Here is an 18,117-nt window from a genome sequence, read left to right on the forward strand (position 1 = left end):
GGAAACTTAGGAAAAAAAATGTCAGAATATAGGTACAGAAAAAAAGTGCTTGAAAATAGACGTGAAATGATATTAAAGTATTTGTATCATGTACCAATACACGTTGTTTTATCAAAAGATAGACTCCTTTTATAGTAATATAGAAGCCAGTCTTTCAAATTTGGTCCTTCATGCTATATGTAAGTTAAGCACCATAGTCTACATCAAGTGCATTGTATGGATACCTGTCTGCGTGGCCAAACACTTACCAGGGACTTGTGTTAGCCTGGCCCTTTATGAGGCACTTGTTCTATGTTTGCACTGTTACCTAGTTAAAAAAATAATAATTAAAAAAACCCCAAACAAACCTATAAATATTTTTTTTAATGTCTTAGTGTCACTGTGCCACAAATATTACATTGCTGGAACAGCCCAGAATATGTGTAAAATACTTTTTGCAGGATTTGAATGATGCAAAGATGGGTCATCTCTACCAATGCCTAACGCTATGTTTTATGTTTCTACACAGCTGAGGGTCTTCAAACTGGCAAAGTCCTGGCCAACTTTAAACACTCTAATTAAAATCATTGGTAACTCCCTGGGAGCACTGAGTAATCTGACCCTCGTCCTGGCAATCATCGTTTTCATTTTCGCTATAGTAGGGGTGCAACTTTTTGGGAGAAGCTACGCGGAAAACTGCCGTAAAATAACCAAAAATGGCGAGCTGCGCTGGCACATGATGGACTTTTTCCACTCATTTCTCGTCGTTTTCCGAATTCTGTGTGGGGAATGGATTGAGACCATGTGGGACTGCATGGTGGTCGCTGAACAACCATTGTGCCTTCTTGTCTTTCTGCTCGTCATGGTGATAGGAAATTTAGTGGTGAGTTTTCCAATATTTTCTTCTCTTTATCCTGTCAATGGTAGAATCTACTTAATTGCCATTTTGTCAAAAAAAGGTAGTTTCCCAAAATGCAGCCGAAGGACTTACCTGTGTGTGTCACAGTCTGCAAAAGCCTCTTTTGCCTTTCACCTTTGAGCCGCTGTCCATGTTTTCCCATTTTGTGTGCTTTGCACACAGCATCACTTGACCTTTCCATGTGGCACTGTGACGAGGAATACCTTTGCAGTGAATATAATACAGGCGACTATGTTTCTTCACGTCTTGGGATTTGGATGTAAATAATCAGTAAGGCTTATGACTTATCTGCTTGAATTAATGGAGCTAAGTGCTTAAGTCCCTCCGTAAACCAAAAATCTGTGTTGGTTTTTTTTTTCTAAGGTCTCATATATTGAATTCTTTATCAGCAAATGGCAGAATCTACGCTCTTATCACTGAAATCAGGATTGTCTTTAATCATTTCTAAGTACATTTACACCCAAGAGCTAGATCCTGCTATGGCATACCCTACATAGCCTCACACGCGCAGGCTGCCTCCGTGGTCTTGTTCCATCATTTCTACCTAAATCGTAAAAATCTCTTTTTTTAGTAGCTTTGTTTCTCATGTCATCTTTAGTATCATTCATATACCAATCTTTCCTTAATTTAAGAAACTGGTGAAAAGAATCAAGTTTGGGTAGTCCTCTATGGGAAATCCCTGTCCTGTGGCTAAATCCCAAATATCTGGGTTTGAAGTCCCACCTGTTCTACACCACAATGATTGATTTCAGTGATCAAATGCTGTGAGCGGTATTAATATCACATAATGTTAACTGTCAAACATTAGCCTATGCTCTTTGTTTAGGCTTTCTTGTTATCAAAGGAAACAGAGAGGTATCCGAAAGTGAGATTTATTCCAACCCAAGGTCAGTAACTAAGACAGATGGGATGAATGGGTCTCTGGAGGGCTAATGTTCTCCACTGACTGTGGTCTCTGGATGACTCAGAGGTGCTATCTGCCCAGTTCTGACACTATAAAAATTAAGATACATAGACTCCATCCCAAACTGAAACATTAGGAAAAGAATTAAATTCTCCCATTCCCTTAAAAACAAAACAAAACACAAAGAGTGGGGTTTATAAATTTTTCTATTTTAATGTACTTAAAAACCTCACTTCAAGCTCCTCTTGATTTTTAATTTTTGTGACAGTGTTGCAGATTTGATGGAATTGCTGGGTCTGAATCTGATCTCACACAGGATTTTGGAAGTAGGTCTAGGGAGGCCTGATTTAATTCTAGTTTGAAGAAAGAGGAGACATTATTAAACTGACAAATCATCACCATAACCTTTGTTACTACTATAACCTTTGAAAAGTTGTGTTGGCCAAATAATGCATTTGGCATGCACAGATCTGTTTTAGCTACTATTTTAAATAACCTTTTTGTGGAAGAGGGTCATGAGAACATTGGACTTTCTGAGAGAGAAATTCACTTCATCAACCGTAATACAATCAGTCGTAGTCATTTCATTATTAGTTTGTTTATATTATTTCAATGACTTTCAGGTTCTCAACCTTTTCATTGCACTACTGCTGAGTTCCTTCAGTACCGACTGTCTCCAGACAGCAGAGGATGACAGAGAGATGAACAATCTTCGGATTGCCTTTGCTCGCATTCACAAGGGGTTTCACTTTGTGAAGAGTGTTACATGGGATACTTGTTATGGAAAGCTCAGGCATATAAAGAAAGCACACAGGAAGAAAATCAAACTGACTGCACAGAACCCACTTGAGTTCAAGCGTGAAGAAGTAAAAAATTATAAAGAGAATTACAATAATGAATGGGCTGAGAAAAATGGGGAGAAATGCTCAAGTCTTGAAGATTTTATTACCAATCCCAATGTATTTGTTTGTGTCCCTATTGCTGAGGCGGAAAATACAAGTGAGGGTTTTGAAGATGATGACAAGCTGAGCACATTTACAGACACAGAATACGGCAAACAGGTAACAAATTTCTTTATTTATGTTGGAAGAGTAGAGTGTGCATATATATCTATTTTATATCTTTCTATATCTACATAAATAAAGATGCATGTATAGTAGAAGACTTTTTCTAGCAGAACATGGTGGCTTAAGTTGATCTATTTCCAGAGAATCACCAAACTTTGAACTAGAACCAAAAATATCAAAGTTTAGAGTGAGCGTAAATTATCGCTTGGAGCCTTTTAAAAATCAAGAGTCTTTCATCGTCTTAAAAGAAAGACCATAAATTTTTGAGTTTGCTGCAAGAATTCCTAGCTGACATGTGGTGTTACACACAAGTAATTACATAGCCCATAGACTGTCCATAGATAATTGTGGCAGTCCTTGGTGAACCTGGAATTTTTAGTTAAAAATTTATGTAAATAATACCAACTATTTTGACATTATTTACATGACAGAGCAAAAAAGTATGTTCTGCACAAAGAACATTATCACGGACTCATAATATGAATTTATAGCTCTGGTCCATTCTTTGTATTTGTCTTTGTTGTGTGTAATGTGTAGTAATTGTTGGATCAAACATGGAGTGTCTCTATCAAGCTCATGTTTCTTATATGACAGCATGTATTGTCCTGTTTCTTTGTATCTTCTGAATTTTTCAGTTCTATTTTAACCATTGAAGATTGCGGTTCTGGTCTCAAGATTTCCCACCTTAACTTCATATCTCAATCCCTGTGCAAAAATTCTCACTTAACTTTTGACTAGTTCACTAGACTACTAATTCCTTAGCTTGCTGCATGTCTGTTGGGAAAAATTTCCCTTTTTTTTAATACCCTTAGGTAAAATCAGAGACTCAAAATGATCTTATGACTTTTGCCTGGAGAGCCCCTCTTTAAAGTAAATGCATATCTTATCTTTCTTTCCCTTCCAACTTGTCCACCCCCCAAAAAAGGAAAAAAAAAAAACCTCTAATCCACAGATTATTTTCAGGATGAAAATCACCTGAGGCAAAGGGGAGAAAGAGGGAAAAGTTCAGGAAGCTGGAGTAAAGGATCGGGATTTTCCTCCGAAGAATTCAGTGTGCTTTACCTTGGAAAGGATAGGAAGCTTGAACCATCATCACCAGAGCAAAAAGAGGTAACCATTTTTTTTTCCTATGGCATTGACTTTCCAACACTGGTCAAGCTCAGGCATGTTTCTGTTCAAGGATTTGCTGGAGCCGAGTGTAGTGGCAGCAGTGGCTCTGAGCTTGCAGTAGCTGGGCTGGCTGGTTAATAACAGAGCCAGAATTATGTGAATGAGATCAAAGTCACGTTGGGTTTCTAGGTATTGAAGCTTAAGAAAAATGTATGTCTAGGAAAGAGAGTGTTTAGAAATGGAAAAGCTACAAAAGAATTTGGTTCAAATAAATAATTTATAAAATTCTCTCTGCTACTTTCCATTTATTGAAATCTGAGTCTACAGAAAAAGGAGAGGAAGAAAAAAAAAAAGACATTAAGAGAGAGATATGCTTCCAAGTGAAAGCAAGAAATTCCAGCAAGTCTGTCTGTGTCCTGGGTATCTCAGTTTCAAGAAATTTAATACTTTAAATGAGTTTTTGCTATGACATTAAACATAGTAGTTATTAATTTAAAATATTTTAATAATACTTTTGAATAAAGAATACATTCAGAAAAGTAACAAACAGCAATCTGCAAACATAAAAGAACGAAAGCATAGAATAAGCAATTTGTAACAAACTGCTGACTCATCATACATTACATATGATGTAATGGGATAGCGAAAAGCTTTGTAACTGGACAATATATGATGTGATTCCAATTTCTACTTGATAAATACTGTCATGGGTGTCAGTTCCTGGTACAATACCAGATATATTTATCTAGTTCTCCTGTTTGAATGAATCTTTCTATGATTTTCTGGTTTTAACTCAAGTAGTTTATCCCACTTTGAGGACTACATATACTTATAAGCAATTTAAGAGTTCTCCAATTTACCAGCTTATTAGGCAGTTAAACCTGGTTCATGTAGGTAGATATTGCAATTCTATAGCTTTGGCCCCTATTTGGTACTTCTAAGCTCATATGCTTTTAAAATCTCCGAGTTTGTTCCATTACCAACACTACTTGAAATATTAGTATATAGCCAAGTTTTAATTTTGAATTTTATTTGTTCATGGATGGATTTATTCATTTGGAGGTGAATGTAAAAAGAATCAATACGTGATCTTATTTTGCTTGGCAGTTTGACAGTGTCAGCCTTTCTGAAGCCAGCACAGTGGATCTGACAAACCCTGAAGATCTTTTGAGGCAGATTCCAGAGTTTGCTGAAGACTTCAAGACTCCAGAAAAATGTTTTCCGGAAGGTAAGGCTCTCATGGTGTCACTACTGGGAAACGAGGAGAGTGAAAATCAAACTTGTTAAGTGATGCTGAGCTAATAGGGTAAGAGTATTTTCAGTTAATTTCATTTATCTGGAAATTGGATAATTAGTCCGAATCATTGTCTCTGTCCAGTCAACAGAGAGATCATGGCACTCGAAAAATAAACCTTCTTACCTTTAAAGCCAGTTACTTCTAACTGGGACCTGGGCAATGGCATAGACCCAGTCCCAAAGGATGAGATTATTATAGTGAGGTGAGGTGAGTCTCACATTATTGGACAGCACCAAAGTCACTTTTGGGGATTAATATGAGAGAAGTTTATGTGATTAGATCTCACCTGACAACGGCCTTTGGAACAAGGCACTTGGCAGATCAGATTTGTTAGTACTTTGCAACAGTATAAATGTTTATTCCTTGAATAGCGTTTCATGAACAATCTCCACAACAAACAAAGGAGTGAAAAAAGCAGAAAGAAGCTGCTAGGATGAAGCTGAATTTCTATAGGCTGATAATCTAGGAATTGTTTCTCAACTCATCATAAAACATTTAGCTTTACAAGTTGTTATGGGATGTGCTGAGTACTTTTATGAATTCTTCCTACCCTAACATGTGTAACAACGTGTGGTTTTCATAAGATGCAAAGAAATAGCTCTTGAGATTTTTCTCAAATAAGTGTCATTACTGACAGCCAGGGCTAATCACTGTACTCTCAGTATTATTTGTGTGAGAACAAACTACACCAAGTCAGTTTATAGGCTCATTTCTTCCATGTGTGTTATATTAAACAACTTCTAACTGTGGCAAAATTCTTCCTAATGCTCCAACTTGCTTTTTGATCACCAAGTCAACCTGGCTGACTGCCACCATTTCCACCCAATCCCCGAGTTTTCTTTTATTCAGTCATTTTCTGCCCGTTTGAGTGCCCCTATACCACAACATGATCAGGAGAGACTTCTCCAGCCTCGTGTATGTGAAGTCCAGCGGCAGGTCCTGCAGCTGTCTGAGCTTGTTTCCCTTCTCTGCTCCCAAAGGCAGACCCTTTCTCTCATCACTGCCTTCCCACTCAAGCCCTGCTTCCTGGATATTTTAGCTGATGAGAACATGGATAAATCAAATCTTGCTGGAATTACTCCCATCCCCTCATTGCCTTGTTCTGCAAAGCTGGCTTTTTTTTTTTTTTCCTATACCCTTTTTGGGTCAATGAAACTTTTAATGCACAGCTTCAGGATTGTGTCAATAACAGTGAAGCATGTAGAAATTATTTGAAGCTAGAGAAGTGTTGCACCTGAATGCAAAGTATTCTCTGTGTAGTAATAATATATATTTTTTTACTTTTATGTTATACATTGTGAATCCTGAGAGAAATCCACTTTACTTACATTGCAATTTGCTTTCTCTAGAAAAAAACACGAATATTGCATTAATAATACAGATGACAGACTTCTTAGCTACAGGATTTGTTTCAAAACTACTTTATTGATCGTGTTTTCTGCCAGTACAGCTGTTAGAACAAAAGAAATAAAGATTTTTTTTTTTTTTTTTTTTTTTTTTATTTCCCTGCTCCAAAGAAGATATGTGAAATGTTTTGTTTTGTGCTCTGTAGTCTCAGGCTGGAGGGTGCCTGCCCTGACCAAACCATTAGAGAACAAAACTGCAGGTGCAGCAAATCTGTACCTAGCACAGATTTCTGCCCCCAAAAAAGTCCCTATCTTGTGCAAGTGCCATTCCCTGCCTCGTTTCAAATCCCAGATCCATATTACTGAGGAAACTGAGACTATTGAAAGAAAGATGAACATAATTTTTTGTATATATTCCAGTATATATATTCAATGCTATATATGTATAAGATATCATGTGTATATATAACACATATATGCATTATTTTTTTTCATATTTGGAAATGACAGAAGCCTTCTGACTCACATTTTTTGCCATAATGAAAACATGAATTAGCATAAAGTTCACAGCAAGGAAAATGTTAGCCGAAGTGAGATAATTCTTGGCAAAATTAATAAGTAATCAAACCCAGGATTTTGTAACGGGGTGGTCATGAAATGTTAGGTGGTCCTGGTGTCATTGCCTCTTATAAGAAATAATTTGATGAGCCTGAGAAAAGATGTGTCCTTTTATGGAGCCTATACGTCAGTTAGAATATGACATATTCTTGCAGGTTGTATGATATAAAATCTGTCACTCCACACATTCAGAAGCAAATAAATAAATGAACAGACATTGCAAAGCAGGGTATAACGCTTCAGTATTGAAGACAACTGTTTACCTTGTCTATCTTCAGCCTTTTTGTTCCAGGGTGTTTTGTCTGTGTTTTCTCAACAGTGTGCAGAAACCGAGAAAGGCTTTTGTAATTTGGTAACATCAAGGCTCTTCCCACGGCCCCGAAGTTTTATGTGCCCAAACAGAAGCTCACTGAGAGCTTGTCCGATGTCTCAGAAATATCTTGAAAGAATAGAAAGTTGTCCAAAGGGGTTCCACCAACTTTTTAGATACACAAATACGAGTTACGAGGAAAACAAAATTAGATATTTTTTTTTTTCTTCTCATGGCGAAACATGAAAATAAACCCACAATGATGCAGTTAAGGTGACCATGGACTTTCCCTTGCTTCAAGAAGTTTCTTGAGCATCTTCTCACGCATATACATTCATTCCATACATTGATTACTGTCTCTCACTTTCAGGTTGTGTTCGATATTTTCGTTGTTATGTGGGTAATGCCATCAAGTTTGGAGGAGAAAGATGGTGGAATCTGAGAAAAACCTGCTACCAGATTGTTGAACACTCCTGGTTTGAATCCTTTATTATATTCATGATTCTTCTGAGCAGTGGAGCCCTGGTTAGTGTAGCACGATTTCATGCATTTATTTAGAAGCATTTTTAGCTTTAATTTGCACCCAGATAAGTTGTTTTTGGCAGAAAACACAGTGAATGTCTTTGAACTCATCAGGAGTAAAAAGAAGGGGTTTCACGCAGCAATCATTTATTCACTATTGCAGTTACTGAAAATTCATTATTCATATTATTACAAATTATGAGAGAGTGAACAATGCTAAAAATATGTAATTCTCAGAAGCTGTTTCTATTCTGGCTGTATGCTGGATTTTTTCTGGAAGTTATTTCACAGTTGCAAAATATTTTTTAAAAAAATTGTAATTAAAACAAATAAATTACTCTTAATACTTTTTAAAAAGTAGTACTTGTATGCTTTTGAAAGTATATTTTTAGAAATTAATTTCAAGAAGTTTATACCTTCCTCCTAGGTTCCCAGTGTGTATGATGCATGTGTCCACAGTGGTGTAACTATATAGATAGAGAAAAATAAAAGTGACAGGGAGAATTACAAGTTTATCAGCTGATATAGATATGAGTAAGAGATGGGGTTTAGATCCATTTAAAACCTGTATTGAATGACGAAGGACTCTTAATGATGTGATAGACTTTATTTTTATAAAGTTCATCTCTGACTTTTGCCATTTATCTATACATTATGATTTCAGGCATTCGAAGACATCCATATAAATGAGAGAAAAAGCATTAAAATTATGTTAGCATTTCTTGACAAAATGTTCACTTTCATCTTTGTTCTGGAGATGCTCCTGAAATGGGTGGCTTACGGCTTCAAGAAGTATTTCACCAACGCCTGGTGCTGGCTGGACTTCATTATTGTAGACGTACGTTCTGTCTTTGGCGTTCCTGCGCAAGTCCTGACGTAGGATGCGGTATCGGAATCACTGATTGTTTTCTGGATGCGAAGTTAAGACAGTGCTCTTACCTCCTTCCGTGGTTGTTTCAAGATATTACTCTCTGGGCACTGAAAATACGGAGAGATTTGCATTTTGTTTTAAACAGGAATAGAGATGTCAGGACATAGCTAATACTTTCTTTTGTCTTCCCATTCAGGTCTCTTTAATAAATCTCTTCGGCAGTTCTTTTGGCCCCATGAAATCTCTTAGGACTCTCCGAGCTCTGAGACCCTTAAGAGCGTTGTCAAGATTCGAAGGAATGAGGGTAAAACCTGAATACAAATTAAAGCCTGTCAGTACTAATAAGTTACACAACAGGTCCGTAACTCATGACTGTGTCGTTATGAAGTTCACATGTCTACCCCAACTTCAGTTTAGGACCTATAAAATGAATTTTTAAAAGGCACCTTTGCTGCACTGCTCTGTACTTGGCTGCTCCTCCTAGACCTTCCTCAAATGATCAATCCAAATGCTGTTGAAACTCAAACTAGACTAAGCAGAGCTTCGTTCCATCGCTGCTCAGTCATTCTTGTGTTCCTGTCTGAGATAGCTAAAAATGAAATGGAGAATAAGAACTGTGATCACAATTCTCATTTTTGAAGTCTGATAGCAAGCTAATTCAGAGGAAAAAGTGACCTCTGTTCTGCAAGTTTTTACTGGATTGATTTATGAAAACTTTAGACTATTAAGAGGTACTTCCTCAAATTATTGTTCCAAATAGACTTGTTATTTCAAAAAACAGGAGTGTTTGTCTGTAGAGTATTGGCTGCCTTTTTCCATCAAAGGAGGACCTGGAACAATGTGAAGCTGCTGGACATCAATTATATTTAATTACAAATCTACCATTGTGCAAATGCAGAAAAAGATTCTCTCAGCCACATGGAAAACACATCCATACACTGCAATGTGAAACAGTGTGATAATCACAGTGGTATTTGGGCAGAAGTATGGTCTATGGAATGTACTCTGACATATGAAAATAGATTATAGAAACACATGTGGCACCACCGGCACACATTTACATGGGAATGCAGCCTCAGTGCAGCTGAGATATAGATTGCTTTTAGCTATCTTCTGGAAGTGAGACTGAAAGCTCTCTGATTGCAGTCTTATCACTGTGAATGCAAAGAGAAGTTGATATACTCTGTTAATTTAATTTAAAATTTCCATGTCTGGAGTAAATTTTGAAACAGGTACCATCATACTGTCTGCCTTGCTACGCAGAATGTGTGTGACATGGTCTTCAAAAACCTTCACAAAGCTTTTTCTTTTTCCTTCTGGTCCATGAAGTTCTTCTTTGCTACCTGATTGCTGAGTTCATTGCCTTATTTGTGAGACTCAAGATATATTCTCATTATTTCCTTACACTGCCCCATTTTATGAAGGAATCTGTTATGCCTTACCACGTATTTAAAACCTACATGGATGTTTTCTGTGATTATACAGAACCAGGTACAGAAAAAGTACCTAGCTCACGGTTATAAACCCCAAACACAATCATCATCCACTAAAAATAATAGATCTAGCAAAATACTAGTGGAGGGTTATTACTGGTAATTTTAAAAACTGCTTTCTGCAGTCTTTATAATACAGTTCTCTCCACTAGTGCTTATGGATGAATACTTCAGAAATTTTATCTTATAAAAGTTTGAAACAAACAAACAAATAAAACATCCCCCACTCCAAAACCAAGGGAAAGTCATCCAAAGAGGATGGACTCGCATTGTAGTATACTTACGTGGTAATGGCTCACAGCAGGCCAAAAAGTACCAACTATTCCTTTGAAAGCCCAGGAGGTACTATGGACCTTTGAATCTTTGTTCAAGGAACCTTTGCCAGCTGTGACTAGTATTACATGGAAAATGTTAGGTTTCTTTTTGCTGAGATGACTAAACAACTGCTTCTTGCACTGAGCAGATACTTGAGTCCATTTTGTTTAAGTGTATTTTTCTTCTTCCGTTTCATTGAAGGTGGTTGTCAATGCCCTTGTGGGAGCCATCCCTTCCATCATGAATGTTCTGCTCGTCTGCCTCATCTTCTGGCTCATCTTTAGCATCATGGGAGTGAACCTCTTCGCTGGGAAGTTTGGCAAATGTGTCAATTTGACAGAAGAAAATTCAGAATTAAATAGTTCAATCAATGACATAAAAGATTGTGAAACTTATAATAACACGGGAAAAATATTCTGGGTCAATGTTAAAGTCAACTTTGATAACGTTGGCTCTGGCTACCTGGCTCTTCTTCAGGTGGTAAGTGCTGGTTGCCTTCACTAGCCAGCACCATGTCAGATGGCCTTGACCTCCTGCCAACTCCTAACTCGTCTCTGTGGGTGATGGAAAGCAGTGATATCAAATAGCCTGCTCTTCCCTTGCAGTTGGCTGTTCAGACACCAGTGCTGTTTGTGCACACAGATGGAAAAAGGGGGACAACTTAGACCCTGCTGTGATTTTCCAGGTGATAAAGGAAGCATCTGGTGGACAAATGCTGTTTCAACCTCCAGCAGGTTCACGAGCCTGAGAGCAGGATCAATCTCAGAATAAAATCCAGGGCAAATACTGGCCTAATCTGCTGAAATAGATTTTTTTTCAGTCATGAGGGTTATAAGGCCTTTAGTAGACCATGCTGGTGCAAGTTTGCCCTGTCAGCATCCTAGGACATCACATGGTCCCACCCTAGCAAGCTTTCTCATGCTGATAAGGCGGAATATGCCACACAGACAGCAGGAGCAAGTTTCCCTAAAGTCAGAGTCTGCTGTGGTGTGACCACACCAAAGCCTCTTTCTCCAGTCAATGTCATTCAGATATTGCAAATGATGAGAAGACTTTTACCTGAAAGTTCAACATGTTTCCATAATCTCTCATTCTAGGCAACATTTAAAGGTTGGATGGACATCATGTATGCAGCAGTAGATTCACGAGAGGTCAGTCATTGCATTTAAACTGCGTTTTTTGTTAATGCTACTGCTTTCTGCAAAAAGTATTGTGATTTTTGCACTTTTACATCTGGTATTTGTCTGTGCTAAATCTTTCCAGTAATTATTTTTCTCAGACGATGTAAACATTTCATCTCAAAATGCCTCATAGTATCCTAAAGCTAATCTGTTCTAATGGGGAGTGGGATTCAACTCCAGATCCATCCACCTAAATACAGTTACCTGTAGTGTAAAGTCTTTATGTGAGCCCACCTCCTGTATGGTTAATGGAGATCTAGTCAATACAATCAGAAGGATCTAGGGAGCACTTCACCTCACCCTGGGTATCTATACTGGTCAGCTGAGCACCTCTTTATACTACATTGACTCTACTAACTGGATGTCCATCAGCTAGTGGGGGAGTTCAGAGTCCCCACCCACGTGGAGGCACCTACTTTCACACATCTTCTTTTACGAAACTCAAGCTTGCAGCAAACCTGAATGTTTTACAGTGGCATAGTTTAAAGTCCACCTCAAAACATAAAACCAAACTTCATCAAGACTCGAGCTGTTGTGGATAAGCAACGGTTTAAAAATTGTCAGGCTTCATTCGTATTATTTTACCTACTGTTTATGTTGACAGTGGTGTTTGCTGTCTTATCAGAAGCACTATTCAATGTTATACAGAACAAAGTGATATGTCTTTGGAGGCAAAGAATTTCAGGTGAATTTGATCGTGACTTCAAAGGAATCAAACAATTTCAAGAGTAACCATAAAAAAAAATGGTTTTATTTTGTGTTTCAATTTGCAAACTTATTTTTCTTGTTCTGCTTTTGGTTTTATTCATAATAGCCATAGAAGAAGTTTTTTGCTAAGAAGAAAAAAAATCATATCCAGGCCAAAGATTTATTGGAAAGAGCTTGGAATTAGACTTCTAAATAGTTTGCTTGATTTTTCGAGTACTGAGCAATTTATAGCTCGTGTTCTTATTGGAAGAAGCTGAACGGATGGTTCTGAAGTGCTTGTGAAAATCATGTCAAAAATGTCTAATTCAATAACTGTTTCTATTTACTTTAGTAAGCCCTCAACCAATTGCGAATGGCAGCATTTTAAGTCAGGTTTGAAAAGAAAAAAAACTCACAACAATCAGCTTTTTTGGAGGGAAAAAAAAAAACAGTAAACCTGATTCACCAGTAGTCAAAGACAAAATTTTGCTCTACAAGTTTTTCAATACAAATATATTCAATACCAGTATGAATTCAATTATCCTGTTCTGCAATGATCTAGCCAGAAACTGCATAAACAAACATTGTAAAAGAAATCAAATTAATAAGTTATCATGGTATAAACACTTTGTAGCACTGTTATTTCGAGCCATGTTTCCTGGTTAGTTACCTCACAGGTGTTGTGCTTGGCGTATCATTTAATAAGGTTCATTTTTAATTTCAAAAGGGATAGCAGTCAGCATCTGAGCAGTAATGTCCCTCTTAGGGTCTAGAATTTAATGCATCTAGTGGTCACCATATGAATGTTGCTTGCTTCCATTATTTCATGCGCCTTCGAAAAGCATCGTATACCTACAATATTTTGTGCTATTCACTATTGGTATTTTTAAACCATACCAACTTTGCCAGAATTAGCAGTAGGGCTGTAAATCTTAGCTCCTCCTGGAATCAATTTGTGAGAGGATCTGCTGTATGAAGATTATTCTGAATTTGGCCCGTGTTGTTATTGGTCATTTTTCATGCTGCTTCTCATTCTTGCAGAAAAATGAGCAGCCGCAAATGGAGCACAGTTTATTGATGTATCTCTACTTCGTGAACTTCATAATCTTCGGATCTTTCTTTACCCTGAATCTCTTTGTTGGTGTTATTATTGACAACTTCAACCAACAAAAGAAAAAGATAAGTATATTGGTTGTGCTCCCAAGCATCCGCTATATCTCGAGCAATGATATCTTTAGAGAACAAGGCCCTTACTATACATAGAATCAAAAACTTTTATTGGCATTTACAAGAGCATTAGTAATTAAGCTAGCAGAGTTAACACCCACAGTGAGTTTCTTCCTCCTTTCTTTTCCTTTGCAACCTGAACATCCGTCTCTTTCCTGCCATATGAAAGGCAATGGTATCACTGCAGCCCCTTGAAATTTTGCTCCTTTTAGGAACTGAGCACGACAGGAAACACATTTTTTAGAAAGTGGTCTGGTACAGGTGCTCTCAGAAGTATTTTGGATATTTGACAAGAACAGAACATGGGAAGACAGGGAAAGAGGTGTTCCTACACAGGTTTTCAGTAGGTCCTTTGTTTTAATCTTTCTGAGCTAGCTGGGTTTCATTCCAACACTTCTGCTCTGTGAACGTACGGTTTGTGCCACCTTGTATTTTTGGACACGGTTTCTAATTATGAAAAGGGCTAGTACCAGCGAGATGTGAAAAAGGAAGGAATGTTAGTTTCCAGCGTTTTAGACTTTGTAACTGCAATAGTGCTGCTCTCTCACCAAATAACGTTGATATTTCCTTATATACTTAGGTGGGGAAGATATATTTATGACAGAAGAACAAAAAAAATATTACAATGCAATGAAAAAGTTGGGATCCAAGAAACCTCAAAAACCCATTCCAAGACCACTGGTAAGACTGAATTCTTCGAAAGGAAAATGCATTACAAAAGGGCAATTTAATTCACTGAAAAGTGTGTATGTTTATATATTACGTATAAATTATTTATACTGTCTTTACACTGAGACTGAGACAGTACTCTGAAGCCAATTCCGTACCAAAAAGTTGCACTGAAAGATTTTACAGGTTAAATACTTATTAAGCTCTCTGCTTAAATATTTTTGGGGTTTACATTCATCTTGGAACTGATTAAACTTCAGGATGGGAAGGGATTTTTAATGTCATTTTTATACTCTGCCTTTCTTCAATTTCTCTGGCTTCGCTATAGTTGAGTGACTCTGCAACATAAAAATTGGAGCTGTTGGAAACATGTATGGATGAGCACTCCCTACTTTCATAACTGATTCCAGACACGTTTTTTTCCTCTAGAACAGATACCAAGGGTTCCTTTTTGACATTGTAACACACCGAGCCTTTGATGTTGTCATCATGATTCTCATCTGCCTTAACATGATCACCATGATGGTGGAAACCTATGAGCAAAGTGAAACGAAGACCAACGTCCTTAGCAAAATCAATATACTCTTCGTTGCTGTCTTTACTGCAGAATGTGTACTGAAATTGGTGGCTCTGAGGCAGTACTATTTCTCAAATGCCTGGAACATATTTGATTTAGTTGTCGTGATCATGTCACTTATTGGTAAGTAAAATTGGTTTGGCAAATTCTTTACTAAATCAATTATTATTCTTTTCATGAAAAATAGTTAAAATTTATCAACTGCAAATGGATGTTGAAATGGAAATAATAATACTACTGCAAAGTGCTGAGAAAAAGCAACTATATGACCTAAAAAATCCACCATGATTATATTAAAATAAGATGAAATAAGATTTTAAAGAAATTCTATTATTTCCTTTCAATTTTTTTTTTTTTTTAAGAAGGCTGTGTTATGTAAAATCTTTCATAATGATTCTTTAGGTTGTTTTTTACTAGTCTGAAAGACAGAATTAATAACCCCTCATACCAGTGCCACATTATGTGATCATTTTCATTGTTATAGATTTAGTGCCAATTAATAAATCTTTGATAAGATAAAAATTGCTGGGTTTTGTCATCTGTTTGTAACAGACAACTGAAATATATGTAGAATATGAAGACTGAAGTTAGATTATAGATTATAGAATCCAGTTTCCGGAAACTCAGGCATAGCTGACTAAAAATATGGAAGTAACAGAATAGAAAAGAACACCATAAAAGTATTGACATTTATTTGAAGGGATTGCAAAACAAGAGTGTGGTAAAGAGCTCTCCTGCCAATTTAACTATTCCTAGGGCCAGTACTGCCAAAAAAGTGGAAGGCATTATGAGAAGAAGAATATTTTGTTACTTCAGCATGAGTTATGTTTTGGGTGGCAACAGGAATATAGGTCTTCCTCAAGAAATTAAGTTCCTGGTGTGGAAATCCAGAAAAATGTATCCAAAACATCTAAACCTGGAAAAGTCAAATCTTTTTTAGTGCTATTAGATCTGTAATTTTTTTCATGCAAAGATAAAAGATAAAACTAAAGATAAAATAACATGTATGTGTAGGTATGTCCGTGAATGAACTAAAAGCCATAGTAGAGTGGCATACACAACTTCTATGTTCATCATTGCTTGTATATATCTTGACTGTACTATCTAAATGATGACCATGACACTGTTGTTATATCTTGTTTTCTTAGTTCAGCTTTGTAGTGTCAGCATTTGAAGCCAAATTTATAAGGAAATACATAACATGCACCTGCTGAAGTATTCACATAGCCAGTGTCAAAGAAAACCAGTGGTCAACTAGTGTTGACTGATATGGATGTTTGAAGTTGTGCATAGAAAGGTGTTTGCTATCCTTAGTGCAATGGATACTGTCTTCTAGTAAACTGAAGAATATAATTCATAATTGCTGATTTCTGCAGCTATTTTATCAACTTTAACTTCTACTAAAGGTTGTTTTGCTAGAGTCTCAGCACACACGCATCAGATGTTTTTCAACTGTACAGATATTATCACTGCATTCTATTACTGGTTAAGCAGAAATGGGATATTCTAACCAGTTATTATCCTTTCTATTTTAGCCCTACTGCTTTCTGGCATTGGTAAAGCATTTGAACATTTCATACCGCCTACACTCTTCAGGGTCATTCGCCTGGCTCGGATTGGACGAATACTGAGACTCATCCGGGCTGCCAAAGGAATTCGAACTCTGCTTTTTGCCTTAATGATGTCCTTACCTGCTCTATTTAACATTGGGCTCTTGCTTTTTCTGGTCATGTTCATTTATGCTATTTTTGGCATGGCTAACTTTGCCTATGTGAAGATGGAAGATGGCATTGACGATATGTTCAACTTCCAAACCTTTCCTAACAGCATGCTCTGTCTCTTCCAAATCACCACGTCAGCTGGCTGGGATGGCCTTCTCAGTCCTATTTTAAACACTGGGCCACCATATTGTGATCCAAACATAAATGGTACGATAGGTGAATGTGGTAAACCTGCCATAGGTATTATTTATTTTGTAAGTTACATCATTATATCATTTCTCATTGTTGTAAACATGTATATAGCTGTTATTCTGGAGAACTTCAATGCTGCTACTGAGGAAAGTGCAGAGCCTTTAGGGGAAGATGACTTTGACGTCTTTTATGAAATCTGGGAGAAGTTTGATCCCGAGGCAACTCAGTTTATAACTTTCTCTGCCCTTTCAGACTTTGCAGATGCTCTGGCTGAACCTTTACGTGTACCAAAACCAAACAAAGTTGAACTTATAGCAATGGACCTGCCTATGGTCAGTGGAGATAGGATCCACTGCTTGGATATCTTGTTTGCTTTTACCAAAAGAGTGTTAGGAGACTCTGGGGAGATGGATGCTCTTAAAGTACAAATGGAGGAGAAGTTCATGGCAGCCAATCCATCCAAAAAATCCTATGAGCCAATCTCAACTACTCTCAGACACAGACAAGAAGAAGCTTCTGCCACTGTCATCCAGCGTGCCTACAGGAGTCATTTGCTCCTGCGCTCCATAAAGCAGGCGTCTTACCTGAACCATCACAGAACTTGCAGTGGTGACACTCTTGGAAGCGCTGCTCCAGAAAAGGAAGGACTTATTGCGTCTATGATGGGTGAAAATTATGGTAGGAGTCCTGACAAGTCTGAAACTTTGTCCTCAGCATCCTTTCCTCCATCATATGACAGTGTCACAAGAGCCAGTAGTGGCAATCTCGTGACTGAGAATGGAGAAATTACAAGTAATCAACAATCTCCAGACATTAAATAGTTCATCAGTGACAATTTTGTTGAGAATACTTCAAAATGTTGAGAGAAGCTGATACTGTAATTACAAGTTAGCTGAGGCAGTCTTCCTGTCAGACAAAGTCTGTTGATCATGATCACTTAACTGCAGTAGCTGTTAAATCGTAGCCTTTGACTCTGCGATGTTCAGCTTTGTTCAATATTTACATATGCAGAGACAAAAGCTGTGAAAGGTTTTGGATCTGCTGCATCAAGGGCACCCCACTGCAAAGCAGGTCCCACAGTACCTGACTGCGTATTTACAGCGGTGACAGGT

General features: G+C 37.4%; 1 protein-coding gene across 1 annotated transcript in view; it reads left to right on the forward strand.

Moving 5' to 3' along the window:
• LOC104378775 (sodium channel protein type 5 subunit alpha-like) overlaps window positions 1-17,826 on the forward strand; it is a 34,790-nt gene extending 16,964 nt beyond the window's left edge. The window contains exons 15-27 of the mRNA XM_086615061.1: window positions 509-862; window positions 2,426-2,863; window positions 3,833-3,979; window positions 5,087-5,207; window positions 7,921-8,075; window positions 8,737-8,910; window positions 9,140-9,247; window positions 10,953-11,231; window positions 11,849-11,902; window positions 13,661-13,802; window positions 14,427-14,527; window positions 14,945-15,215; window positions 16,628-17,826. Coding sequence (XP_086471187.1) covers window positions 509-862; window positions 2,426-2,863; window positions 3,833-3,979; window positions 5,087-5,207; window positions 7,921-8,075; window positions 8,737-8,910; window positions 9,140-9,247; window positions 10,953-11,231; window positions 11,849-11,902; window positions 13,661-13,802; window positions 14,427-14,527; window positions 14,945-15,215; window positions 16,628-17,826 — 3,543 coding nt within the window. The remainder of the gene's footprint in view (window positions 1-508; window positions 863-2,425; window positions 2,864-3,832; window positions 3,980-5,086; window positions 5,208-7,920; window positions 8,076-8,736; window positions 8,911-9,139; window positions 9,248-10,952; window positions 11,232-11,848; window positions 11,903-13,660; window positions 13,803-14,426; window positions 14,528-14,944; window positions 15,216-16,627) is intronic.
• Window positions 17,827-18,117: the final 291 nt, after the last annotated feature.

The sequence above is a fragment of the Tauraco erythrolophus genome, chromosome 7, assembly GCF_009769465.1.
Source record: "Tauraco erythrolophus isolate bTauEry1 chromosome 7, bTauEry1.pri, whole genome shotgun sequence".
Classification (NCBI taxonomy): domain Eukaryota; kingdom Metazoa; phylum Chordata; class Aves; order Musophagiformes; family Musophagidae; genus Tauraco; species Tauraco erythrolophus.